The sequence below is a fragment of the Microcaecilia unicolor genome, chromosome 7, assembly GCF_901765095.1.
Source record: "Microcaecilia unicolor chromosome 7, aMicUni1.1, whole genome shotgun sequence".
NCBI classification, from domain to species: domain Eukaryota; kingdom Metazoa; phylum Chordata; class Amphibia; order Gymnophiona; family Siphonopidae; genus Microcaecilia; species Microcaecilia unicolor.
In genome coordinates, this window is record NC_044037.1 from 86,551,666 (window position 1) to 86,579,396 (window position 27,731).

Genomic DNA, 27,731 nt, shown 5'->3' on the forward strand with positions numbered 1-27,731 from the left:
TTCTGGTGTCCAAGGTGGTGATCTATCAATGTTCATTGTAACTTGGTAGGATCTGGTGGTGAGGAATCCTTTAAACCATTTGAGAACTGGGCCTCCGATTCCGAAATATTCTAGTAGGTGTAATAGTATTCCATGGTCCACCATGTCGAAGGCACTAGACATGTCGAATTGTAATATGAGTATGTTCTTGCTGGTTGCGATCGTTTTCACATCTTAGATGTAATCTTTGCCTCCTGTCTTACTTTTAAGTCCCAGCTGGGCTTTGAGGCATTAGTTAGGTGATAAATTATGTTAAGTAAAAATGATGAACCCTAGGCAGTCATCCATTACAGAGTATTTAACATCACAAAAAGATAAAAAGTGAAGTAGGAGGTGTAAATAGAATATATGCTGTCCCTCTGAGACACGCCTCTTCTGATGTTCTGCCCTTGGAAATCCCCCTTTTGGACAGCTGCCTGTACTAATTTTCTGCTTGCATGTGAGTAAGAGAGGAACCCTACAGCCTTAAAACAGTCATCAAAAGGGAACAAGCAAGAGGGAACTTGCTTTGAATAATTTTTATGATTATTGGATGTTCCTAGAACTGGCAACTAAAGCCACGACAGCATGAAGCACGAAGGCAGTCATGGCCTCTTTTTGCAAAACATATATGATATCACCCTGAGTGGGAAGATCATTTATTATCTTTTAATACCTGATCTATATGGTTAAAACTAGGAATATTTATGTACTATCCAGTAATATATGGACAAATGGAAGCACAAGGAAAGAAGAGCTTGCTCTGTGAACTATTTTTATTATTATTATTTATTGCATTTGTATCCCACATTTTCCCACCTATTTGTGGGCTCAGTGTGGCTTACAATACATTGTGAAAGATGGAAATACAGTTTGTTACAGTGTGATTATAGGTTACATTGTGAAGAGTTATGGTAAGACAAAGTCAAGTCAAAACATTCTTAGGGGCATAGAAACTATGGAATATAACATTGGGGAAATGATAGGGCAATCGAATAATAGCAAGAGAGCATTAGGGTATAACAATTTTATCGGTGGGTAGAATTTTAAGTGTGGAGAAAATACGGGGGAAGAGAATTCAGAAGAGAGTATATTGATGCATTTCTATTAGTGTGCATGGAGTTCATGTGTTTTGATCCTTGCAGTAAGTTTTTTCAAAGAGATGAGTCTTCAATCGTTTGCGGAAGTCGGTTAATTCGTATATCGTTTTCAGGTTGCGTGGTAGTGTATTCCAGAATTGTGTGCTCATATAGGAGAAGGTTGATGCATGTAGTACTTTGTATTTAATGCCTTTGCACTTAGGGAAGTGGAGATTGAGGAACGTTCGGGATGATCTTTTGGCGTTTCTGGGTGGCAGGTCTATTAAATCAGACATGTATGCAGGGGCTTTACCGTGAATGATTTTGTGAACTAAGGTGCATACTTTAAAGGTGATACGTTCCTTGAGTGGGAGCCAGTGTAGTTTCTCGCGTAAGGGTTTTGCACTTTCGTATTTTGGTTTTCCGAAGATGAGTCTGGCTGCTGTATTCTGGGCTGTTTGAAGTTTTCTCAATATTTGTTCTTTGCAGCCTGCGTATAGTGAGTTGCAGTAGTCCAGATGACTGAGTATGAGTGATTGCACTAGGTTGCAGAAGACAGATCTTGGAAAGAATGGTTTTATTCTTTTCAGTTTCCACATGGAGTAGAACATCTTTTTTGTTGTGCTGTTCGCGTGAGTCTCAAGTGTTAGATGGCGGTCAATAATGACTCCAAGGATTTTTAAATTTTCGGATATTGGCAGATTTAGTTTAGGTGTGTTAATAGCGGTAAATTTATTCGTGTTGTATTGGGAGGTAAGTATGAGGCATTGAGTTTTTTCTGAATTAAGTTTCAGTTGGAATGCATCTGCCCAGGTGTTCATGATGTGTAGGCTTTTGGTTGATTTCGTTGGAGATTTCATTAATGTCTTGTTTGAAAGGAATATATATCGTTACATCATCGGCGTATATGTAAGGGTTAAGGTTATGATTTGATAGAAGTTTTGCCAGGGGAGTCATCAGTAGGTTGAAAATTGTTGGCGAGAGGGGGGATCCCTGCGGTACTCCGCACTCAGGTGTCCATGCGGCAGACGTAGTTGAATTTGATGTGACTTGATATGAGCGTAAGGTTAAGAACCCCTTGAACCAGTTTAGGACATTGCCTCCGATGCCAAAATATTCAAGTATGTGTAGTAGGATTCCGTGGTCAACCATATCAAAGGCGCTTGACATGTCAAATTGTAAGAGGAGTATATTGGTGCCGGCTGCAATCATTTGCTTAAATTTGGTCCAGTATGACCCAGGGGAATAGCTAGGTAGGACTACAGGAGCCTGGGCCCCTGCAAATTTCATCCAGGCCCCAGGTTTTGCTGGCAGGGGTCCCCAACCCCCACCAGCCGAAGCCTTCTTCAGCGCCGGTCTCTGGCGTGCCGCGTTCTCTGCCCTGTGCTCTTTCTTCCTCCTGACGTCCTGCACGTTCCTTTAAGTGAAACTGAGCATGCTCAGTTTCACGTAAAGGAGTGTGCACAGGACGTCAGCAAGAAGAAAGAACAGGGCAGCAAACGTGGAGGCTTCGGCTGGTGGGGGTTGGGGACCCCCACCAGCAAAGGTATTTGCTTTTGCAGGAGGAGCAACGAGGCGGTGAGGGGAAGTGGCGAGGTGAGAGGGAGTGACAAGGTGAAGGTGAGCGGCGAGGCGGGGGGGCGAGGTGGCAGACTAAAATGTGCCCCCCCACCTCGGGCTCTGGCCCCTCCCAACGCAAGGTCTGGCTACACCCCTGGTATGACCCATGAACAAAGAGGATCATTTGCACTGATAAAACTGAAAAGTTGCTGATTTAGGGGCCCTTTTACTAAGCTGCATAAGCATCTACGCATGCCCAACGCATGCCAAAATGGAGTTACCGCCTGGCTCTTGCGGTAATTTCATTTTTGGCATGCGTCCAATACACGCATCTGAAAAATAATTTTTATTTTCGGACGTGCATATCGGATGCACGCCAAGTGGCATTTGATGCGCATAGGTGGCAGTGACCATCAAACGGTTTGGTTTGCTATGACGACTGAAGTGGAGAGCGGCCACTCAAAAATCAAAGTCCTGGATTTCAAGTGTGCTGACTTTAGTAAAATGGGGGAATAGCTGAGGAAGGAGCTGATGGGATGGGAGGATGAACGAGAAGTGGAAGGACAGTGGTCCAAGCAGAAAGAAGCTATAAATAGGGCCACAAACCTTTATGTAAAGAGAGTAAATAAAAGCAAGAGAAAAAGGATACCGATATGGTTCTCCAAACAAGTGGCTGAGAAAATAAAGGCTAAAGAGTTGGCGTTCCTGAAATACAGAAAGGCTCAAGAAGAGGAATACCGGAGGAAACTGAAAGAAGCCAAGAGAGAGATACGTCCGGCGAAAGCGCAAGCGGAAGAACAAATGGCTAGAAATGTAAGGAGGGGTGACAAAACTTTCTTCAGGTATTTTTATTTTATTTTAGTTACATTTGTACCCTGTGCTTTCCCACTCAGGCTCAATGTGGCAGGCAATGGAGGGTTAAGTGACTTGCCCAGAGTCACAAGGAGCTGTCTGTGCCGGGAATTGAACTCAGCTCCTCAGGACCAAAGTCCACCACCCTAACCACTAGGCCACTCCTCCACAGCACATTAGTGAAAGGAGGAAGACTAAAAAGGGAATTGTGAGACTGAAAGATGCTGAGAACCACTATATAGATGATGATGAAGAAAAAGCAAATTTGCTAAATAAATACTTTTGTTCTGTTTTCACAGAAGAAAATCCTGGAGCAGGACCACAATGGACTGGCAAAAGTACATGTGAGAATGGAGTGGATATAGCACCGTTCACGGAAGAGAGTGTGTATGAACAACTTAAAAATCTAAAGGTGGACAAAGCAGTGGGACCAGATGGGATCCACCCCAGGATATTGAGGGAGCTCAGAGAGGTTCTGGCGGGTCCTCTTAATGATTTGTTTAATAAATCCTTGCAGACGGGAGAGGTTCCGTGGGATTGGAGAACGGCGGAGGTGGTCCCTCTTCACAAAAGTGGTGATAGGGAAGAAGCTGGAAACTACAGGCCGGTAAGCCTCACTTCAATTATTGGAAAAGTAATGGAAGTGATGCTGAAGGAAAGGATAGTGAATTTCCTGGAAGCAAATAAGTTGCAAGATCCACGACAACATGGTTTTACCAAAGGGAAATCATGCCAAACGAATCTCATTGAATTCTTTGACTGGGTGACTGGAGAATTAAATCAAGCACGTGCTATGGACGTAATCTGCTTAGATTTCAGTAAAGCTTTTGACACGGTTCCCCACAGGAGGCTCTTGAATAAACTAGACAGGCTGAAGATAGGACCCGAAATGGTGAACTGGATTAGGAACTGGTTGACGGGCAGACGCCAAAGGGTATTGGTAAATGCAGTTCGCTCGGAGGAAAGGTGAGTAGTGGAGTGCCTCAGGGATCGGTGCTGGCGCTGATTCTATTCAATATATTTGTGAGTGATATTGCCGAATGGTTAGAAGGTAAAGTTTGCCTTTTTGCGGATGACACCAAGATTTACAACAGAGTGGACACTCCGGAGGGAGTGGAAAGCATGAAAAAGATCTGCGGAAGCTAGAAGAATGGTCTAACGTTTGGCAATTAAAATTTAATGCGAAGAAATGCAAAGTGATGCACTTAGGGGTAGAAATCCACGGGAGACATATGTGTTAGGCGGTGACAAGGTGGTGGCCGTAGCTACAAGATTGCTAGGCTGTATAGAGAGAGGTGTGACCAGCAGAAGAAAAGAGGTTTTAATACCCCTGTATAAGACGTTGGTGAGGCCCCACCTGGAGTATTGTGTTCAGTTTTGGAGGCCGTATCTTGTGAAGGATGTTAAAAAAATGGAAGCGGTGCAAAGAAAAGCTACGAGAATGGTATGGGATTTGCGTTACAAGACATATGAGGAGAGACTTGTTGACCTGAACACGTATACCCTGGAGGAAAGGAGAAACAGGGGTGATATGATACAGATGTTCAAATATTTGAAAGGTATGAATTCGCAAACGAACCTTTTCCGGAGATGGGAAGGCGGTAGAACGAGAGGACATGAAATGAGATTGAAGGGGGGCAGACTCAAGAAAAATGTCAGGAAGTATTTTTTCACGGAGAGAGTGGTGGATGCTTGGAATGCCCTCCCGCGGGAGGTGGTGGAGAGGAAAACGGTAACGGAATTCAAACATGCATGGGATAAACATAAAGGAATCCTGCTCAGAAGGAAGGGATCCTCAGAAGCTTAGCCGGTGGTGGGAGGCAGGGCTGGTGGTTGGGAGGTGGGGATAGTGCTGGGCAGACTTATATGGTCTGTGCCAGAGCCGGTGGTGGGAGGCGGGGATAGTGCTGGGCAGACTTATACGGTCTGTGCCCTGAAAAAGACAGGTACAAATCAAGGTAAGGTATACACAAAAAATGGCACGAGTTTATCTTGTTGGGCAGACTGGGTGGACCGTGCAGGTCTTTTTCTGCCGTCATCTACTATGTTACTATAGGTCATTACCGCCTGGTTACTGTGAGACTTTACTGCTAGGTCAATGTCTGGCGGTAAGGTCTCAGACCCCGCATTCCAATTTTGATTTTTCCGCACATCCATTTTTGGCAAAAAAAACTTTTTAAGGCATTTTTTTGCAGGCACGCTGAAAAATGGATCTGCGCAAGCCCAAAACATGTGCCTACACTACCACAGGCCATTTTTCAGCGCACCTTAGTAAAAGGACCCCTTAGGAAAGAAGCACGTGCTCCACCTGCAACACTGACAAGAGAACAAAAAATGCTGATGCTGCACTCATAACTTTATAGAGCCACTGATTGTTTAGCAGGTTTTGTTTTAAAGGGACTCTTCAGCATGGAAAAGAGACAGCTGAGGGGGATATGATTGAGATCTACAAAATACTTGGCATAGAACGAATAAACGTAAATTGATTTTTTTACTAGATGAAGGGACACTCAAATTACATGGTACTACTTTTATTTTTTTTATTTATAACCATTTAAATTTTTACAAGCGATAAAACAACTTGCCAGAAATACAGAGAAAGTAATATATAGGAATTATTTCAGTCAGGTAATTCTATTCTCTTCCTTAGACCACTAAATAGGGAGAGTGGAACAAGACAAGGAGATCAATTAAACAGTAAACAAAAAAAAATGTGGTATTAACCTGATTATCCCCAGATATTACTCGTCTAATTCATTATTCCACATTGATCATCTGGTTGGCTTCTTCAAGGCCAATATGGTGTATAGTCAAATCATTTCATTGAAAACATACTTATTGTCCAATATTAGTTAGAAATAATACATCTGATTACATTCTCTCTCTTTTAAAAACCAGAAGTTATTTAACAATACATATACTTAAGTCTCTAATTCAAATCCCACTGATTAAAGTAATCCCAGTTTTCACAGGCTTCACTCCTTCAAAGTAATAATTGAGGAAATATTTCTGAGGAAAACTTTAGGAGTCATACCCCAGAACTCTGGGGAAGAACAATAATCTCGATATTAATCAGCTATAATAATATTCATTTTATTATTCAAAGTTTCTGGTCTATTATCATTTTCAAGATCATAACCACTTCTTACTCATGTAGAATCATTTGTTATATCAATTTTTCACTCTCAAAGGGTTCAGTTGAATTGTCCATGTAACTCTAATAAAATTATATCTGAAACAAAATTATTTACTGCCACCGTTAGGTCCCGAAGCACCTTCCAGATGGTATTCAATGTAACCTCCATGGGAGTCAAAAACTCCAAGTTGATTTCTCTTAGGTGTTTAGGAGTGGTTCCACCAATTTGGGTTCTGCTGTAAATGTCCTCCATTTAAGCATATGCCACTAACTCACTCCTCCACTCCTTTGGACATGGTGGTTAAATAATTCGGGAGCGATGGAGTTGTTTCTTCCATGTCCAAGAGCGTCAACGCTCCTTCACTGGCGCTAATCAAAGGACTCGCCAACCCTTTCATCTGTGGGCAGTTCATCGTGCAGCAGTCCTGCACTTGCTGCTCAGGGGACAAAACGCTGGCCATCGGCGGCTGACCGCCAGTTGCCCCCTTCCTCTCAGTTAAGGTAACTGCAATTGCAGCGAGGAAATTTACGTAAAGTCGACAAAACTTCAGAGGGCAGCTGGGCCGTTGGGCATACGAACTTCAGGTCGCCATCTTACCACTCTCCCAGTTTGGGACACTCTTTGTCTGGTTTCTCCTCAGAGGCCTGTTTGATATGGGTAACCCTTCAGCATAGCCCTCTGAGTCATTGAAACACAGAAGCCCCTCCACCACTACAAGGTGGTGTCCCTTCGGAGGGGACACAGTACTACTTTTCAAACAAACAGGAAGAAATGTTTTTTCACTCAATGAATAGTTAAGCTCTGGAACGGGTTACCAGAGGATGTGGTAACAGCAGTTAGCATATCTGGGTTTAAATTTTCCAGAAAATACAGCCTCTTACTGCATGCTCTCTTCCTGGCCTGGCTTGCAAGGATTTTTCTGCCATCAAGAAAATATGGCTCTAGGTTATACACCAAGAACTTTCATCGCTTCATGCAGTGCTGGTGATTTCTATTTATAGGAAATACGTGACTCCTGTACCCTGTGCAAGAGTTCGGTGGTTAGCTGGCACTTTCAGAGCTTATGTGTAGGTGGACAGAGCAACTGGCATTTGAGAGGAGTCACTGTACAAAAGTGGAAGGCCCATAGTTACTAGTTCTTACTCGGAAATGTAGAAATTTCCTTCCACTTTAAATAGTATATGAAAAAGATGCTCAAAGTGACTCACAATTACATAAATATAAAATCAACAAAAGCACAAGCAGCAAATGTAAGTAGCTGACACCAGGTGAAATTCACAGGAGTAGCCTGTTCAGCCTTATGTCTGCTAAGTCACCTCTCTCCAGAGACTAAACTACATTTACCCTCCCCCCCCCCATACAACCTGAACCTAAACACAAACCAGGGCCTAGATGCTCATAACTGAACACCAACACTAGGAGCAGTTACTGCCAGAACTGTATGATGCTTGTGCTGATCTGTGCGCTGAAGATCAGCACAAATTGTATTTAACTGCATTGAAATGGATTCAAATCGGGGAGATTATGTATTCACTCCCGTGCTCAGGTTGGGGATGGCATTCTTGTTTTGAGCAGAGGATTTCTTCCACATTTTTCACAATAAAATGCCGGGTTTTTTGGATTCTTTTGAAAGGAGAAAGAAGCCTATGCAGCCTGTAGTGTTCATAGTGAGTAACAACCATCTGCAAATTCTAGCAAAGCCAGGGGTGAAGGCTGGCATTGACACTTGCTTTCCTTTGCTTTGGTGTGAGCCTTTTTGGGAATTTATACTGCAAAAATTTCTTTTTTCTGGGGGGGGGGGGGGGGGGGTGGATCTTACATTTCATGGTGTGTAGGGGAAGGGTGCCAATGTGCTCTTCCACTTCCTGTTTTGTCTGGCACATGCACACAATTTTCAGTGAGTGCTGCTCATGTGCATCGGTCACATCCCCCCGCCCCTCACTTCCACTTTACTAACATGCATAAAATTTGCATCCCTTTTGCTTTGGGCATGGGGGGGGCGGGGCTAGTTTTCAGCACTCTTGTGCTATGGGGTGCGCTCTTGCCTCTAGTGCCAGGGTTTAGAGGATTGAGCCTCAGAAGTCTCTTCCTCTCAATTCCTCTTCCCTCCCTGTCCTCCCTCTTTCTCAACCCCCACGCAGCCCTTTTCCCCTTGTCCGTAGTAGTCACTCTCCCCCTCTCTCATCCCTTCCCTCCTTGTCCCTAGCAGTCACTCTCAGGCTCACACACCGAAGGCCAGATGCACAAAGCTTACCTTACTATTAACGTTTGCTTTAGATTGGTTCTAGCCAGTCTAAAGCAAACATTTATGTAGCTAGGAATGCACAAAGGGGCTTTCCTGTGGCTCTAACGTATGCCCTGTGCCGTTAGCAGCCACAGAGAACCCCATGCAAATGTACTACGAGCTCATCTGTAATCTAATGTGTATTCCACGAGATGCACAGTTTCACGAGCAACTGTAACAGATGCTCTGGAGCTGTCGGAGAGAAGCACAAGCAGAAGCTATAAAGGCTGTCTGCTTATGCTTCCTACCTCTCACCTCCTGGTCCCCCCCCCAAAGCCAACAATGATACTGAACAGTCAACAAGATAAATAAGTTACTCGCTCTTTTAGCCTAATCCCATATCATTTATTTTATATGATAGACCTTAAATGGAGATGAATATAAAAACAGTGCAATGAACAACCCATCCATACTACTGAAAAAAAAACAATTAACTTAATAAAATAACCCCCTCCCCCCGCCCAAAAAAACCCCAACAAACCTAGCTTCTCCACATCAAGTAAATGCGGAGACAAAAGAGTACTCATTAAGTTTGTAATATATGCTGTAATCATGTGTGTGCCTAATGAAGCAATCTAAACAATTCCGGAGCTTTAGCACGGTGCCAGATTTACTTCAGGAACTGGAGGGGGCACATGAATAATTTTGCTAAAAGATCACAAGTGTCAAGATGGAAAATATTGTTGTACTTCATTGTTCAAATATGAGAAAACATTAATGCCCCTGTTTACTAAGCCATGCTAGCAGTTGCCGTGCGCTAATGCGAACACAGCCCATTCACTTTGCCACTTGACTTAGTACACAGGGAGGTAAAAATGTGGAATCAAACATTAACCCCATAAATGTTATTGGTACATCATTGTTCTATATTTTTATTATAAAAATAAAAAAATATGCAATAAAATTATACAATAAAAATAACAAAAGTTAAAAGTTAGGAGAATGATGTATAGTTGTATGATATCCCACTAAAATTTATGGGGGTCAGTGTTTGATTCCACATTTTTGATGTTTTAGCGTAGCTACTGATTGTGGAACAGTTCTTTATTTTTTTGAGCAATTTTTCAAATATTTTAGAACCACATTATACACAATTTTGAAAAGCAAGGGTAGAATCTTGTATTTGCTCCCAAACTGGAGTGGGAGCTAATGAATAGAGAACTGGAAAAAGCCCTGAGAGCAAGTCAACAGCAGAATTTTGAATTTCCTGTAATTTCAGTAAATATTTTTTTAAGGAAAGGGAATTACAGCAATCTAGCTTGTTAGTTATTAGAGAGTGGCAGGTCTGTAGCAAGCTATATGTGGATGGTGTGACCGTACAGGGTGCAAGGGAAGCTGGGGGCACAAAAGTCACACCCCTTCCATTGGCTTCCTTTGGAAAGCAGGTGAGGTGGGTGTGTGTCAGCAACGTTTGGGGGGGGGGGGGGGGGGAGTATTGCACCGGGCTTGCTATGCTCCTGGAGAGTGGCTAAATTTCTCTTCACTATAACAGTCTTTTCCTATATAATAATTCTCACTTCCAACGTTCTGTGCTTGGGACCATGGCTCCCTGGCTGGAGGTGGTCTGCGAGGCAGACACGCACAGACATCACTGACGTCAAGACAGCTGATTCCAAGGCAAGGGGAGTAGTGTTTCCCTACTCCTCCAACTGCCTCAGAATCATCTGTCACCCCTCGCGCTATGGCCCCCTCGATCCCCCCCCCCCGCCGTTGTGCACTACCTGTGCTGACAGCCGAAGTGTTGTTCTGCCATTCGCGTATGTTACTCAATCATCTTCACTGAAAGTTTATCTGCGTGCATCTGATGTCAGACGCACGCAGAGGAACTTCCAGACAAGATGATTGAGGAAACTACACGAAGGGCAGAACAACACTTTGGCTGTAAGCACAGGTAGCACAACAACGGCGGCGGGGGGGGGGGTTGATAGGTTCGCGGAAGGGGGGGGTCGAGGGGCCGTAGCGCAGGGGGGGGGGGGAATTTGCCTGCCTAAGGCCCGTTTCTGTAGGCAAGGAAACGGGCCTTTTTTACTAGTATTGACATAATTAATATAAGTATAAAATGCAAGTTTTTGTTAAGCTTGTATATGAGGCACAATTGTCAGTTTGGAATTGACCAACACCCCTAAAAGACAAGCTTGCTCATTACTCATCCCTTAGTATCAATGTTAGATTACATATATGAACCGCTGTTTCTTGATCTACAGCTGTTATTCATGTGTCTTGTATGATTTTATTATATTTTTGTGCACCATTTTGGATGATCTCAATATTATGGATCTGAAAGGTGGTACAATGTGTAATTAATAATAGATAAGAACCTTGGTTTTCCAAGAATTGAGCTTCAGTTTGTTCTTGCTTATTCAAGAGCCAATCTTTGAAAAATAGCCATTCAGTCTTCTCAAAACTGCTTCTCTTCCTAGGCCTAGTTCCAGATATAGCTGTATATACATCTAGAACTGGACCCTCTCAGACCTAAGTAGATCAGCCAAATAGTCTAACATAAGCATCAAAAATGACAATATGGCCCTTTAGGGGTACTCCAAAGGGGGACCAGAAAAGCAACTTGTTGAAAAATAAAATCAATCATCAAACAACCACAGAAGTCCTAGAATTCTGTGATCAATGGTGTTAAAAAGAGCCATTGAATCATTACCTCTACCAAGTCAAAATATCAAGTCATCAACAAATGAGCAAAGCATGGCTCATTAAATTCTTTCCAACCCCTCTTCACATGTGTGCATATAGCTGCTTTTTTTATTTGGAGGGGGGGGGGCTGGTATGTCCATGTGTCTTTACATCTGTGTTGGTTTTGTGTGTGTCCATGATCAGCAGAGATGAGGGGAAGACTGTGAAAGGTGCAATTCCGTAATTGTTATATTACTGTGAATCAGTATTTGTATGCTGCGGCTGTTGGAATTGCTTTTCGCATTTTGGGGGTGGTTTCATTTCTCTTCCATCCCCCACCACATACAAAAATTTCATTTCTATAGCACATAAACTTAACTCAGCTTACCTTTTCCCGACTAGACCTGCCTTCCAGTGCTCCACCCAACAGCCTTCCTATTGGCTCAATCTTAGCCATAGTCCCCACTGGCACCCAAGTGCAAGTTCACCCACAGAAGGTGGGGGGGAGGATACATCCAGATATGTTAAGTACCCTTCTTGTAAAATCAGTAGCATTCCAAAAATAGCTTGACAGTTGTGCTCAGGAGGTTAGGATTGACATCTGACTCCTCCCCCCACCCAATGACTTTAGACCCTAGTTACGATCCTAGTTTGCCAATGCTTTATTCCAGCCCTGCCCATGGTAAGAGATATTGTCTGGCAGTACACATAGCAGCCAACAAGGAAGCAGCATGAGTCAGTCGAAAAGTTTCACCCATGGCAATCCGGAACTACTGTCAGCCCAACACAGGTGCCAGAGGTAGTTCTACCCCCAGTGCGCAGCATTTTCGGTACTAGCGGAAATATTTGCCGTGTGCAAAAGTTTTCCTTCAATTTCCTTATCAATGCGTGATTCAGCTAAGAGATGCTTCTTTTATTTTCTCTGACCTACCGCAGTTGAAATCTTTTATAAAAAGTCATACATTAGTAATTTCAGTATCTGGATAAAACATCTAAAATTGGGATTATTATTTTCCCCCCGTTTACAAAGCTGTGCTAGCAGCTGCCATACACTCAAAGTGAATGGGCTGTGTCTTCAGTACTGCACTGCCACCTGCTTTACTAAGACAAGGATAGTAGTTTTTGTTTATTTCTCCTCACAAGGTAACTGTTCTCTGAGGTTTTTCTTATTCTTGGATCTCCATCAACTTTGTGGTCTAAGATTTCCTTGATTTATTTACTTCTTTGTATATGAGAGAAAGCTTCTCTTTATTTTTCATTATTATTAATTTAGATTTTGCTCACACCTTTTTCAGTAGTAGCTCAAGGTGAGTTACATTCAGGTATTCTGGATATTTCTCTGTCCCAGGAGGGCTCACAATCTAAGTTTGTACCTGAGGCAAAGGAGGGTTAAGTGACTTTTCCAAGATCACAAGGAGCAGTAGTGGGATTTGAACTGGCCACCTCGCGATTGCAAGACAAGTGCTCTAACCACTAGGACACTCCTCCCAGAATTCTTTTCATTGGGACATTCCATTTCAAGATGTAATTGTCTTGTTTGTTTTGCATAAAATTGAAATAAATATAAAGTAAAACAAAACACCATTAGACAGCACATTAATGCTTACATACCAGTAGGTACCTTGTCTGTCTGCTTTATTGTTAAGTAAAAAATGAAAATCATTAAATTAAACCCTTCACCAGTTATTATATCAATTTAACATTGTCAGTCATCTCTTTTGTTACTGTTTTCTGGTGGTTTAGGAAAAAAGGCAAAGCTGAGGACCTTCAACTGGCAGAAAATGTTGTACCTGACATATTATACCATTTATTGAATAATAAAATTTGATTAAGACAAATATTTGATTCCTACTTCACCCCTTGAGTACAAAGATAAAATACATTGCTCAAGATGACAGAGAAAGGCACTGGTAGAATCAGAGGGGGAACTGAGGTCCAACGCACCCAGTCAATCACACCAAAGAGCAACAGCAAATCTTGAACACAAGGCCCTAACTGCCAAACTATTTTAGATGCGTTCTCCCCTCATTTCTATTGTTTCAGCTTTGACAAAATTAAAAAGAAAAAGTGTAAGGTTTCCTAAACTTAAGGGGTCTTTTACTAAGGAGCGCTAGCGTTTTTAGCGAGCGCTAAATGCTAGAGACGCCAATGCATTCCTATGGGCGTCTGTAGTGTTTAGTGCACGCCTATTTTTAGCGTGCGCTAAAAACACCAGCGTGCTTTAGTAAAAGACCCCCTAAGACAATTTTAGCTTATAAACAACAAAAGTGCACCAAAGACAGGGAATTTGCTAACGCTAAATATTTTATCCAGCGACACGGTCCAAAAAGCTTGACCCTCTGCACACAATATATTTCAAAAATATGTTAAGCAGACAGTCCCACTAACTCTCCAGTTCAGAAATTCCCTGTTTTTATGCCTGAAATCTCTTACAGTTGCACCCTTATTTAGAACATCGGTTACCACTTCATCCAGACTGAATCAGACACCAATCCAGTTCTAGTTTTATCCTACTTGTATGGAGATGTCCTACTTTTCTCACAGAAGTTAGAATTGCGTTATTCATACACTGAAGTAAACCAGTTGATTTGGTTGACGTGACAGCCCTAGAGATAACCTCAAATACAATGAAATTAAGACCGTTTCATGGAACAGATATGTGATGTCATACCCCAAATCAAATAACTGGCTGGTACAGAACCTGAAACTACAACCACAAAGGGTTTCCAAGAGGCAGCTGGAGGAGGACAAAGCAGCTGGAATGCATGTAATACACCATAATGCCTGAAGATGCTTTGTGCGTATTAGCATTTAGATTGTTCTAAGCCTGGGCTCAACAACTGTCACTTCTATGCTCTCTGCTTGAGCAAGTGTTATTGATACCCTTCTGGCCGTCACTCATGGAAGTGCTCTCATTACTCAGGTGACTGCCACACCCACTCTGGCTGTTCCAGTGAGGGCGAGTGCTGCTCCTTTCTGTGACCCTTTTGCAGGCGCATTCACTGTGTGAATGACTGTTACTCTCACGCTTGCTGTTTGTGTGCATGTCACTATAGCAGATGCAAGCAGAGCTCAGCTGACTGTCACTCCACTCAGGACTGTCACCGATTTCTATTTGTGTGTCACTGCTGCTGGTGTACTCAGTGCTCAAGTTACTGTCTGTGTGGATATCACTGCTGCAGGAACTCAGGTGACTGGTGCTGTTACTGTTCAAGTTAGAATCACTACCGCTAAAGAATGCATCATTACTAGCCAAGTCCTGTAAATCTGGAAAACAGAAAATGAATACATGAAATTAAAAAGGCAAGAGGTTAAACAAGAAATTCTACACATGCCCCCAAGCATATATGAATCTATTCTCTCTTTCACCATATTTTTCACAACGTTGAGATGGGAATACCCCCCCCCCCCCCCCCCCCCCCCCAAAAAAAAAAAAAACATTCCCCAGTCAGGATCCTCTGGTACCTCCTGGTATGCTCTGAAAATCTGGATACTGAACAAAAATTTGTTGGGTGGAGAGAAAAAAAATACATGGAACATGCATGAACATATGTATATATGTGCACATACATACACACACAGCCTTCTTTTTCCTTTTGCAAAGTAGGCTAATAAGGAGAGCTTGGATTTTCTTAGTTATTGAGGAAATGAGATTTAATTGAGATACTAACTTGTAGGTGACCACTTAAAGCATGGGAACTGTATGTCCCAGGAAGGAAAGCATTAGGGAAAGGGAAATGGGACTTGATATACTGTCTTTCTGAGGTTTTGCAACTACATTCAAAGCAGTTTACATATATTCAGGTACTTATTTTGTACCAGGGGCAATGGAGGGTTAAGTTACTTGCCCAGATTCACAAGGAGCTGCAGTAGGAATCAAACTCAGTTCCCTAGGATCAAAGTCCACTGCACTAACCACTAGGCTACTCCTCCACTCCTTAGATTTCTACAAACAGTATTTCATTTTATAGTTTGACTCTTATAAAGGTCTATGAATCTAGTCTAGGGGTGTCCAACCTGGCCCAGTCGGGTTTTCAGGATTTCCACAATGAATATGCATGAGATCTATCTGCATTCAATGGAGGCAGTGCATGCAGATAGATCTCACATATTCATTGAGGGAAATCCTGAATACCCAACTGGACTGCAGCCCTGAAGACTGAGGTTGGACACCCAGACATGCTTCCAGAATGCACCTGAATTATCGGATTGGCTCTTGGTAGGAAGTGGATTATGGGAAGGAGAATCTGGATGTTATGTAGAAGACAGACTTAAATTGCATAGAACAAAAAAAGCAGTATATTATGATTAATGAGAAAAATCAAGAGCCAAAATGGATCCAAGCCATGAAATAAATTCTACCCTGGAGTGTGTGTGGTGGGGGGGGGGGGGGGGGGGAGAGAAGGGAACCCAGATATAACCACTCCTGGATCTGAGGTGGAGTCACTTCTCAATCTCAGGGCCCCTAATCTGAATTTGACCATTACTTTAAGGATCCGATGTGTGTTTGGGTAGGGGGAAGGGTAGTATGAGAGGATTCCTGTGATATAGGAAATCTCCATTGTAGGCCAGAAACTGGCAGGATTTCATGTCCAACTAATATGTCAAAGCTTGTACAATAACTTGAACAACCAGTTTGCCTACACTGCAAATCACACACATACATAGGTACACCTATCTGCCTGCCTGGAATCTAGTGAAACATAAGCTGAATGGTTAAGAGGTGCTAGTAAGCCACCACAATGAATGTCCTGGAGTGTTTTAATGCTGACTACCATATATACTCAAATATAAAATTATCCCCCCCTCCAAAAAAAAAAGAGGGGGTGGAATGTTAACTCAAATATAAAACTGAAGGCTTATATTCAAGTTTTCGGTCTCCTCTCCTCCCCCCCATGGTGTCCCGCATTACTCTTCCTTGCCACTACCGCTACCTGCCCCTCCCCGAACCAGAAGAGTTCCAGTTCCCAATTTCACCACCCCTCTCTCCCCTACTTGTGCCGGCTCTAGTACCAAAACACCTGCCGCATTCTTCAGTGGCAATCTCGCAAGACTGCTGTTGGAAGTCATGGCAGCCATTTTCACTAGAGAGACAGCAAGAGTAGGAGTATGTGGGGATCGACTCCTTCCCCAGCTCACCCACTAGGGCTGCATGGTAAGCTCTTGGGGGGGGTGTCTTCATCTCTAGTTGGTGGGAAGTGGGAGCTCTTCCAGTTCGGGGAGGGATGTTGGTGGGCAGTGACAGCAAAGGGAGGACACTAGAGACACCAGAGGGGGAGAGAGGATAGGCCTAAACATAAACCAAGATGCAATTTATGCTCCAACAGTCCTGTGCAGACTGCAGAGGCAACAAACTCTGAAACTACAAACAGAAGTTAACTTCCCACCACCTTCTCTCCATTCCCAACCCATGATGCCACTGGCTTTCACTTACAGAGGAGGATGGCCTTCTTGATCTGTAGGAAGTCACTTTCCCTGTCCAGCGTCACTCTGATATAGTACATGAACCGCAGCTCCTTTGGGTAGTATGCCCGATCCAGGTCTTTCACCACAGGAATGGTTCTTCCATTAGTGATCGGTGCTTCTGCCAGTGCCTGGTTCATCTGGTACCTGCACCAGGGGTCCTGGAGGAAGTTCTGAGTGATCAGCATCACCCAGCAGTGGCTGTTTATCACTGCCTGGCATAGCTCTGTGGGGATGGCGCTTCCCACTGCTGCATCGCGCTGCTGCAGGAAGCAACGGAGCTTCTGAGGTTGTTGTTCCAGGTAGGAAACCAGCTGTATCACATAATGGATGTCCTGCTGACTGTGGCAGATGCACACATCATACTGCTTGAGCCACCTGGGATGGTCAGAACATTCAATGCTCTTCATCATGGCTGACTGTGAGGAGGAGGGAGGAGGAGACATGCTGTCTTCTTGTAGAGATAATGCTGGGCAGACACTACAGCTTTGGACTGGGCCACTTGCCAAAGGAGTAGGTTTTTTCTTGCGTTTCTCTATCATTTTTCGAAACCAAACTGAGGGCACATGGAAAAGCATGGAGGGGGAAAAAAAACCCCCACCACAGTTACCATTAACATTTCAGTCAGCCAATGGGAACACACAGTAGTAGATGATGGTAGAAAAAGACTAATGAGGCAATTAAGTACATGACTCCTTTTAGGCACCCCAATGCTGCATGCCAAGAGCTTATTCAATATAATGACATCTGGGTGCTCAGATTCCATTATGAAATACTAGCATAACCTGGCATTGGCGTGCATAAAACGAAGATGCTCTCAATTATACCAGCCATAGTCCTTGCATAAGTGCGGGTGCTTAAATGTGGTAAGGGCACATGTAACTTACAGAATACAGTACATGGCAAACCCGCCCATGCCCCACAGAGAAATGCCTCCTTTGCCTTTACGTGCTATGCTACATATACCCAGAATAGCACACAGTTGCATTGCTGCTATTTATGTCCCTTCATGTACACTTATCCGCACAGGTGGTAGCATTCTGTGTATTTACACACACAAGTGGTGAAAATGCAGCTGCCCGGTTAAAGACCTGCCCTTTATGTGACCCATCCAGTCTGTTCTTCACTGCTAAGGATATATCCCAGTTGCTAGACACTGGAACTCTGGTATCTGTAAGCTATCTCTCCTTGATTCTCCTCCATCCTGGGTAAATGAGCCTGCAATGTCCCATGCTTTGCTGGATGGCACTCAGCCACCACCACTTATAAACCAGTGCAGATATGTTCCTCCCAGACAGGACTTTTGGATCTGCCCCCGTTAGCCGAGATTCACTTTACTTCTACAAGGGCCATGGTGTTTAAGTACACTGGTCCGCACCCTTGTGAACAGATACCATTAAAACTGTAAATGAGTTGAATTTTCAGTTGTTTAAGAAGAAGCAAAAAACTTGGTATTTTTTACTTCTGTTTATGGGGCTTTAGAGAATGATTATTGTTCTATTTTTTCAATTTATCTTTTAATCTGTAAATATCTGCATGAAATGATGTAATCTGTTTCAATACTGCTGTTGGAATAGGTGTAGCAAATCATGAAATTGCCAACCTGCCAGCACATAACCAGCTTCAGAACTGAGGTTTTTTGTTTGTTTGTTTTTCAAATTTTAAGCTATCTATTTGTGACTATTTGTCATTTGGAGCTGCCCTTAGGTTCTTACTTAGATTTATGACCCCATTTTCAAAGCACTTAGATTTACAAAGTCTAAGTGCTTTGAAAATACACCTCTTAGTATAATCACAGAGGGGCTGAGGTATAAAGCTGTTCATTAAGAATAGGCACTGAAAGCCAGTGCACATTCTTAATGCACGGTAAAAATAACGGCTACTGATACGGTAAAACTAATACTATGTAAATTACTGTGGAGTTGTGCAGACAAAAATAAAAAGGAAATGCGACTTCCAGTGGAGCCGGGAAGGAAAATGGCCGCCGCGGAGTGAGCTCCGTCTGACCCCGAGCGAGGCCCCCAAACCCGCGGGCACCAGACCGCCTCCCAGATGATCAGATAGCCGGGTATGCCTGGCGGGAGAGCGGGGACGCGGGCGGAACAAACATCGCACGCCCAGCGGGAGAGGAAAAAGCGGCAGTACCGGAGAGCAGCAGCCCGCGATCCAAAATGGCGGCTAGAGCAGGAGACCGCGGAGCGGGGCGAAGAAAGACCCGAAACGGGAAGTGCTGAGAGCGGTGAGAGTTGGCGGCACACCTGAAAGACGGGGAGTCGAGCGAGCTGAGCGGGAAGAGTAGCGGAGATCAGCAGGCGGTGAGACAGACGGGCGTTGTTGTTCCCCCTCCCCACGTGGAACGAAGTCGGTAATGGGGAAAACGAAGGAAGCCAGTAGAGGACATCAGAAAGAGAGCTGGAGCACCAGACTGGGGAAAGGTGGAGGTGAGAGGGCAAGGAAACCCCCTACGGAAGAGTGTAGCAGTCTGAGGGGCCAGAAACTAAATGAGCAGCACCAGCACAACGGAGAGAGGCTGGAGGGAGCCAGAATAAGGTACTGGAAAAGGGCTAAGGAGGCACAACTTGGAGGACACAGCAGAGTGGAGTTGAATGCTGGAGTCAGAGAGTGAGAGTGTCGTGGTTCCTTCACAGAAGAGAGTTGGGTACAAGGGAACTCCTGATTGGGATACAGCCCAAAAGTATCTCACTAGGGAGTGAGAAGGACAACGGCTGACTTTAATTAACTTCAAGAGACTTTTGAGCATACAACACAGAGGAAAGGGGGGGGGGGGGGGTGCAGAAGATGCCGCCGAAGAAGAGCTTGGAAAAATTTCGGTATGCTGTGGATCAGGCGGGAAAGATGAAACCGGAGGGGGTGGGAGCCAACCAGGGCATGGAGAAGATGAGTGTGATTCCCTCAGACTCAGAGGAAGAGCACCTCAGAGAAGTGAATGAGAGCAACGACGAGATCACTAAAGCAGATGTTGTAGGCTGGTTTAAAAAATTGAAATCAGAACTGGAAGGGGTTCGAAAGGATATCCAGAGCTCGCTGCGAGAGATCCGGACAGAGATAGGAGACCTGGACACACAAGTAGCAGGAGTGGAAGAGAAGATGGAAACAGTCCAGGCTGCGGAAAGAAAAAGAAAAGCGGAGGCCCATGTAGTGGCAACAGAAATTCAGCAGTTGGAAGACCAGGACTTCCAGGTGGAAGACCTGGAAAACAGATCCAGACGCAACAACTTAAGATTCAAAGGGATCCCAGAGCTGGACATTTTCAATAATTGTGAGGCGGTGATTAAAGAACTGTGCCAATACATCTTGAATCCAGAGGGGGAAGAAGGTCAGCAAGAGATCTGCTTGCAACGAGTGCATAGAAGCGCGGGCCCCCAACGGGAATCGATGCAGAGAGATGTCATAGCCTGCTTTCTGGATTTTCCCACCAAAGAACGGATACTAGCAAAAGCAAAACAAGAGAAGGTGATCCATTGGAAAAATTACAAAATTGGAGTATACCAGGACTTGGCGGGAACAACGCTACAGAAAAGAAGAGCAATGGGAGAAGTGACGAGCTACATGACAGCTAAAGGGATTCGATATCGGTGGCTCTTTTCTTTTGCAATATGGCTAACAGTGGCGGGAAAGTCCCGGAAAGTAAAGACACCTACGGAAGCATGGGAGGCGCTGAAGTCATTGGCTGTGAGGGACTCCCAGCCCAGGAGCAACAACCACTGGAAGAGATAGAGCCAAGAGCAGTCTCGGCATGGCAGATGGTGGCAACCAGAGGAAAGAGGAACGATAGGAGCGCCTCCTGATGATCTAAACGAGTTGGAGCATTGCTCAGTTTGTTGAACTGTCATGAACAATGATTAAGGTTGAAGTGGGGAAGGACCTAGAACTAGGGAGAGGGGTGCTCTCAAGGGGTGGGAGGGGGGAGGGGGTAAAAGAATAACGGGGAGGAGGATGTGGAGTAACACAGGGGGGGGTCAGTATGGAGCCTCCTTTCAGACCGACGGAAGCAGTAAAGTCGGGTATGAGGGGAGGGAAAGGTGGGAGAGGAGGGGGAGGAGGGAGAAGGATTCAAGGTGGGCTCCTGGAATGTGAATGGACTCAATAACCCAGGGAAAAGAATGAGGGTGATGAAAGAACTAACTAGGCTGGGGTGGGAAGTGATATTCTTGCAAGAGACACACCTGAGACCCAGAGATGGGCATTTGTTAAGTAGTAGGGCTTACAAGGAGGTGGTGACACACCAAGGGGCAGGAGGGAAGAAAGTGGGGGGGGAGTGGCTATATTGCTTAGGCAGACATGTGGTATGATTATCAAAAAAATAAAATAAAAAGGAAATATTAGCACAGTTTTCTGCACCAGGTATTTCTGTGCACAATTTTATTTATTCATCACTCCTCAACAATGATTGGTCCATAAGTGAAAGGGTCAATTCCCATTCAGTACTGAAAACTGACTTCCCTAATGCATACTGAACTGGGACTGGTGTCTGAGGTGCAGTGTATATTAAGTGATGGCAACGGTAACCCTTAATATTCGGCAGTCTCCTCCCCACCCACTCCCCACTCTCTTCCCCCATTATCTCTTGTCCTCACATTGGACTTGATGGGCATTTCTTTTCAATATACTGGGTCAGACAGAGTTCCACTTCTTTCTCACCTACCTCGTTTGGAAGAGGTAGGTGAATACGAATAATCATAGGTAACTCATGGTGGCACATGAAACTCACAAATCAAATGCTAACATTCGCATTTTAACTCCTGGTCTGAGGTAAATTCCCAGCTTTGACAAAACAAAGACTTTTCATACGCAATTTCTTTCTGGGCAAAACTCCTTCCTGCATGGGTCAGTAAGCTCTGTGTAGAAAAAACTGCAGAGTTTACAGTGCTTTTCTACAAACTCGAGAGTTTGCATTCAACCCCTACATTGGTATGAGCTCAGTCTGTCAGCCAATCACAGTACAGAAATTCTTCCTGCCAGTTTAGAATATTACAAGCTGGGCATGGTTCAGAAACCGATTCTGCATCATTGGTATCACCTTAGAAAGGGGTATATACAAAAGACAAAGGGGACAAGGCTTTCTCAGGGGAACACCAACCTGTGTTGGGATTTGGCCACTGGTACCTGCATTCATTCCAGGTACCCCCTCCCCCAAATATTCTGCTATCCCAGGTACAATGATTACAATAGTGTTATTATCCAGAGTTATTGGTGCACACCAGTATTATTCACTCCCAGTCTGAGGGCTGCAAACAAGTTATGTTTTCAGGATATCTCTAATGAATATGCATGAAACAGATGCATTCAAGGGAGGGAGTATGCATGTGTATTCATTAGGGATATTCTGAAAAGCTTCTTGTTTCACAGTTCCAAGGACCAGGAATGTCTATCACTGGCACACACTGTATGGTAATCAAAAAACAGAACGGATCTCAGTCAATGTTCAGAAACCACAAAACTTTATTAAAAATAACCCAATGTGGCCATGTTTCGCCTCCCAAGAGGCTGTGTCAGGGGATTTACTTTACACTACTAGGATCCCTATGGGCACATGCATCTTGCAATGGTTAACACCTAGCAGCACTGAATCACTCTCTACTAGGGTCTCTAAGGGCATATAAACCTTGCAATGGTTAGCATCTAGCAGCACTGAATTGCTCTCAGCCGTTCCACAAATTCTTGATAGTCAGAGTTTCAAAAACAGCTCCTCCTCTTTCTTTAATGTGCAAGAAGGAAGAGAACCTTTGTTTGGTTATGTGCCTAACACAGGATCTTGGGAGGTGAAACGTGGCCACATTGGGTTATTTTTAACAAAGTTTTGTGGTTTTTGAATATTGACTGAGATCTGTTCTTCGACTGCTGTGATCTATGGACCTCTATTGCCTCTTCTTTTCTGGATTGGACACACTATATGGTGCAAGATAATTAACAAGGTTTCAATTTATCACTCTTGTATAGTACTTTAGAGAGATTACTGTAGTCCAAAGAATGAGCTACTAGGACATAACATATGCAGGAAACTGAAGTAAGATGTTCCTTTTTGGGGAAAGGAAAATTTTTTTTGTTTGTTACATTTGTACCCCGCGCTTTCCCACTCATGGCAGACTCAATGCAGCTTACATATTGTATACAGGTACTTATTTGTACCTGGGGCAATGGAGGGTTAAGCGACTTGCCCAGAGTCACAAGGAGCTGCCTGTGCCTGAAGTGGGAATCGAACTCAGTTCCTCAGGACCAAAGTCCACCACCCTAACCACTAGGCCACTCCTCCACTAGGCCACTCTTTATATGAAGATTGAGAGGGCAGGCTAATGAGTACCATTAGGAAAAATTTATTCACATGAAAATTGGGGAAGGGGGTGAATGCATATAATAGGAGTCTCAATGCAAGAGATGCGAGGCTAAACACCAACAAAAGGCCATGGAGAAGCATAGAGAACTCTTAGCAGTGAGAAGTGAGGGGTAAAGCTGGGGCTCATTAGAAGGAGCACTCTGAGTGGATCTAATAGTCTTTATCTGCCATAAATCTTCTCTCTCACCACTTTTTGTGACCAACATTGCTGAAGGGTTAGAAGGTAAGGTTTGCCTTCTTGCAGATGATACCAAGATTTGTAACAGAGTGGACACCCCAGAAGGAGCGGAAAACATGAAAAAGGATATGCAAAAAGTTAGAAGAATGGTCTAATGTTTGGCAATTAAAATTCAATGCAAATAAGTACAGAATGATGCACTTACGGAGTAGAAATACAAGGGAGCCATATGTGCTAAGAGGTGAAAGGCTGATATGAACACATAGGGAGAGGGACCTTGGGGTGACAGTATCCTGGGATCTGAAGGTGATGCCCCTGTACAAGTCGTTGTACAAGTGACGCCCCACTTGGAGTATTGTGTTCAGTTTTTGAGGCTGTATCTTGCTAAGGATATAAAAAGACTTGAAGTGGTCTAGAGGAAGGCGACAAAAATGGTATGGGGCTTGCGCCAAAAATGTATGGAAGACCTGAATATGTATACCCTAGAGGACAGAAGGGACAGAGGAGATATGATACAGATGTTTAAATACTTGAAAGATATTAATATAGAAACAAATATTTTACAGAGAAGGGAAAACAGTAAAACTAGAGGACATGAATTGAGGTTGTGGGGTGGTAGACTTTGGAGTAATGTCAGGAAACCATAGAGGATCTCTAATTAGAAAATGAATGGCAGGCTTGTATGGTCTGAGTGCCATATACTGTATGTCTCTGTCTCTCTGTACGATATATAGAATCCAGCAGTATATGCCGGTACTTTTTCTGTCCCTCTAGGGCTCACAATCTAAGTTTTTGTACTTGAGGCAATGGAGGGTTAAGTGACTTGCCCAAGGTCACAAGGAGCTCAGTGGGAAGTGAACCCAGGTTACCAGGACCAAAGCCTGCTGCACTAACCCTTAGGCTACTCCTCCTATACGTGTCAGTGTGTGTAAATACCAATACTCTGCATCAGCATTATTCTGGAACTATGTGCGTATCTTCAACAGTTTGTAATTTGCAGGTCAGTGCACACAGGAGCTAACCAGAGTAGGGCACACAGTTACGGTTATAACTTATTGAATGCTACATGCTACCACCCACAGAACACCCGCTCCCCCAGGCGGAGCACTCCCCTACTCCAAGCAAGGGGGGATGCGCTGAGCAATCGCACGGCTGTGGGTTCTGCCCCTCTGACATGAACTTCCTGTTCCGGGGCAGGGGACCGGCAGAGCCCACAGCTGCATGACTGCTCATCATACCCCCTTGCTGCTGTGCATCCAGGACAGATTGCCTCCACTGCCCCGCCCTGTGTGTATCACCAGAACTTAGACACCGGCACTTACATTAGTTCTACGGGCTGGTAGAAGTGCTTCTTTTTTTAAAACTGCATAGGTACCCAGTTATACTACATAGTGTCCAGAAAAAAACAGGACCCCCAACATTTTTCCAAATCACCCAGAAACTTCTGCCCAAATTTCTGAGTACTTTATTTTTCAACAGGATGGAGCTCCAGCGCATCAAGCTTGTAAAACAATTGAGCTCTTAAGTAATGAACCCAGAATTCATGGAGCCAACTGCTCAGTGGCACTGAAGACTTCATGAATGTGTCAAGGTTGAAGGAGGGCACTCTGAACACAAAGTATGAACTAAGAAAAACACAAAACAAAAAAAACCCCATTATACTATTTTCAAAGGTCATACTAAGGGGCCCTTTTACCAAGCCATGCTAAAAGGTGGCTGGCATTGTTGTCAGCATGTTGGTTTTCCGCACGGTGCTGCACTTTTAGCATGGTGGTAAAATGGTCACATTGCCATATATTTCTTTAATGGCCACGTGCTAATTGGGAAATTAGCACGTGGCCATTACCGCGGGAGCCCTTACTGACACCTATTTTGTAGGTGCTAAAGGCTCTTGCGCTAACCCCATGGCAATCGGGTGGCGCACAGCAATGTGCCCACACTACCCAATTAGCATAGGGCATGCCTAATCTCCACCCACAGCCACGCTTTCCCACACTGAAAAATAAAAAATACTGTTCAGCACGGGATTAGTGTGCGCTAATTGTCACACAACCATGGGACACCTTGGCGTATCCCGCGGCAGTGCTTTTTGGCATGTGCTAGCGCCTATCTTTACTGCTCATGTTTGATCTATTCTTACTGTACACCACCTTGAGTGAATTCCTTCAAAAAGGCGGTAAATAAATCCTAATAAATAAATAAATAAAGTACTGCACCTTAGTAAAAGGACCACTAAATGTTTAGACAATTGCAAGGTATTTTGAAACAATGTAAGGGGTCCTATTTTTCCAGACACTGTGTAGTATTCTAAAAAAGAAAGTAGGCACCTGTTTTCCTTTATAGAACAGGCTCATATCAGGTGCCCACTTATACAATTAACCTCATAAAACCATCTAGTCTGCCCATTTTTCATCCCTTCTGCAGTACCACAGAGCTCAGGTGTATGGGAAAATTAGGTTCTTACCTTGATAATTTTCTTTCCTTTAGTCATAGCAGATGCAGCCATTACAGATGGGTTGTGTCCATCAACCAGCAGAGGGAGATAGAGAGTACACTTTTTTCAGGGCCTCATACCAGCTTGCTCCACTGCCTCTCTTCAGTATTTGAAGCTTCCAAAGCAGTATGGCAAACCGCAATGGGAATAACATGAGCTTTCCTCACAGCGAACGATGGCCCTACAACAAAGGGCATTAACTCAGAATGGAGGGAATGAAATATCCTCCCGGAGGGCATAAACTCATCCTCCACTGAGACATAACTGGAGGGAATAAACTCATCCTCCCGGAGGGAATAAACTCATCCTCCAAAACATGAAACTGGAGGGAATTAAGTCATCCTCCTTTAATTGAACAAGAATCCTGAAGACTGTTTTCTGACTTTCTCCCAAGGATGGAATCTCCAGGAAACACGAACAGAACCTGAAATAGATTTACAGCAGATAGCATCAGACAGGGAGGGATCATGGCTGCATCTGCTATGACTAAAGGAAAGAAAATTATCACAGTAAGAACCTAATTTTCCCCTTCCTTGTCATCAAGCAGATGCAGCCAGTACAGATGGGATGTATCAAAGCAATCCCTAGATAGGGTGGGAACAAGCCACACCACGCGCCAGCACTTGCGCTCCAAAATGTACGTCCCTCCTGGCAGCCACATCCAGCCTGTAATGTCGGGCAAAAGAGAGCTTAGAAGCCCATGTTGCTGCACTACAAATCTCTTGAAGAGAGAGTGCTCCAGTTTCAGCCCAAGAAGAGGAAATTCCTCTAGTGGAATGCACCTTAAAGGCATCAGGCGGAGGCCGGCAAGCAAATAAGCTGAAAAGATAGATTCTTTAAGCCAGCGGGCAATAGTGGCTTTAGACGCTGGAGACCCTCTGCGAGGACCTGATAGCAAAACAAACAGATGATCAGAGGTCCTGAAAGAGTTAGTAACTCGCAGATACTGCAGCAGAGTCCTGCGCACGTCCAACAGGTGCAATTGCCAAAAAGATTCTGGAAACTCCTCCTCGACAAAGGAGGGCAAGAAAATAGGTTGGTTTAGGTGAAACGCTGAAACCACCTTAGGCAAGAAGGAAGGCACGGTCCGAACCGTGACCCCGGACTCTGAAAACTGCAGAAAAGGGTCTCTACAGGACAGCGCCTGGAGCTCTGACACCCGTCTCGCCGAAGTAATGGCCATTAACAAGACGGCCTTCAGTGTCAAATCTTTCTCTGAAGCACGCCGAAGCGGTTCAAAGGGAGCACCCTGAAGGGCCTTCAGCACTAGCCCCAGGTTCCAAGCTGGACAAGGTGCACGCACAGGAGGACGGAGCCGAAGCACCCCTCTAAGAAAACGTGCCACATCCGGATGAGCAGCTAAAGACACGCCTTCAACCTTGCCACGCAGGGAGGCCAACGCTGCCATTTGCATCCGCAGGGAATTATAGGCCAAGCCTTTTTGTACACCATCCTGCAAAATGTCCAGAATCGGCGAGACAGAAGCCCGCAGGGGTGTGATCTCTTTGGAAGCACACCAGACTTCAAACTGGCGCCAAATCCTGGCATAAGCCACGGAAGTGGAACGCTTGCAGGCTTGCAGGAGAGTGGTAATTACTTTATTGGAATAGCCTCTGCCTCTCAATTGCGCCCTCTCAATCGCCAGGCCATAAGACCAAATCGGCCGGCGTCCTCCATGGTCACCGG

At 44.3% G+C, this 27,731-nt stretch overlaps 1 protein-coding gene across 3 annotated transcripts in view; it reads right to left on the reverse strand.

The window, feature by feature from the left end:
* Nucleotides 1-13,725: 13,725 nt before the first annotated feature.
* TIRAP (TIR domain containing adaptor protein) overlaps nt 13,726-27,731 on the reverse strand; it is a 41,310-nt gene continuing 27,304 nt past the window's right edge. For all 3 annotated transcript variants that reach the window (XM_030209270.1, XM_030209271.1, XM_030209269.1), the window contains 2 exons: nt 16,990-17,574; nt 13,726-14,822 (listed from right to left, as the gene is read on the reverse strand). In XM_030209270.1, coding sequence (XP_030065130.1) covers nt 14,389-14,822; nt 16,990-17,574 — 1,019 coding nt within the window. In that variant the 3' untranslated portion in view covers nt 13,726-14,388. The remainder of the gene's footprint in view (nt 14,823-16,989; nt 17,575-27,731) is intronic.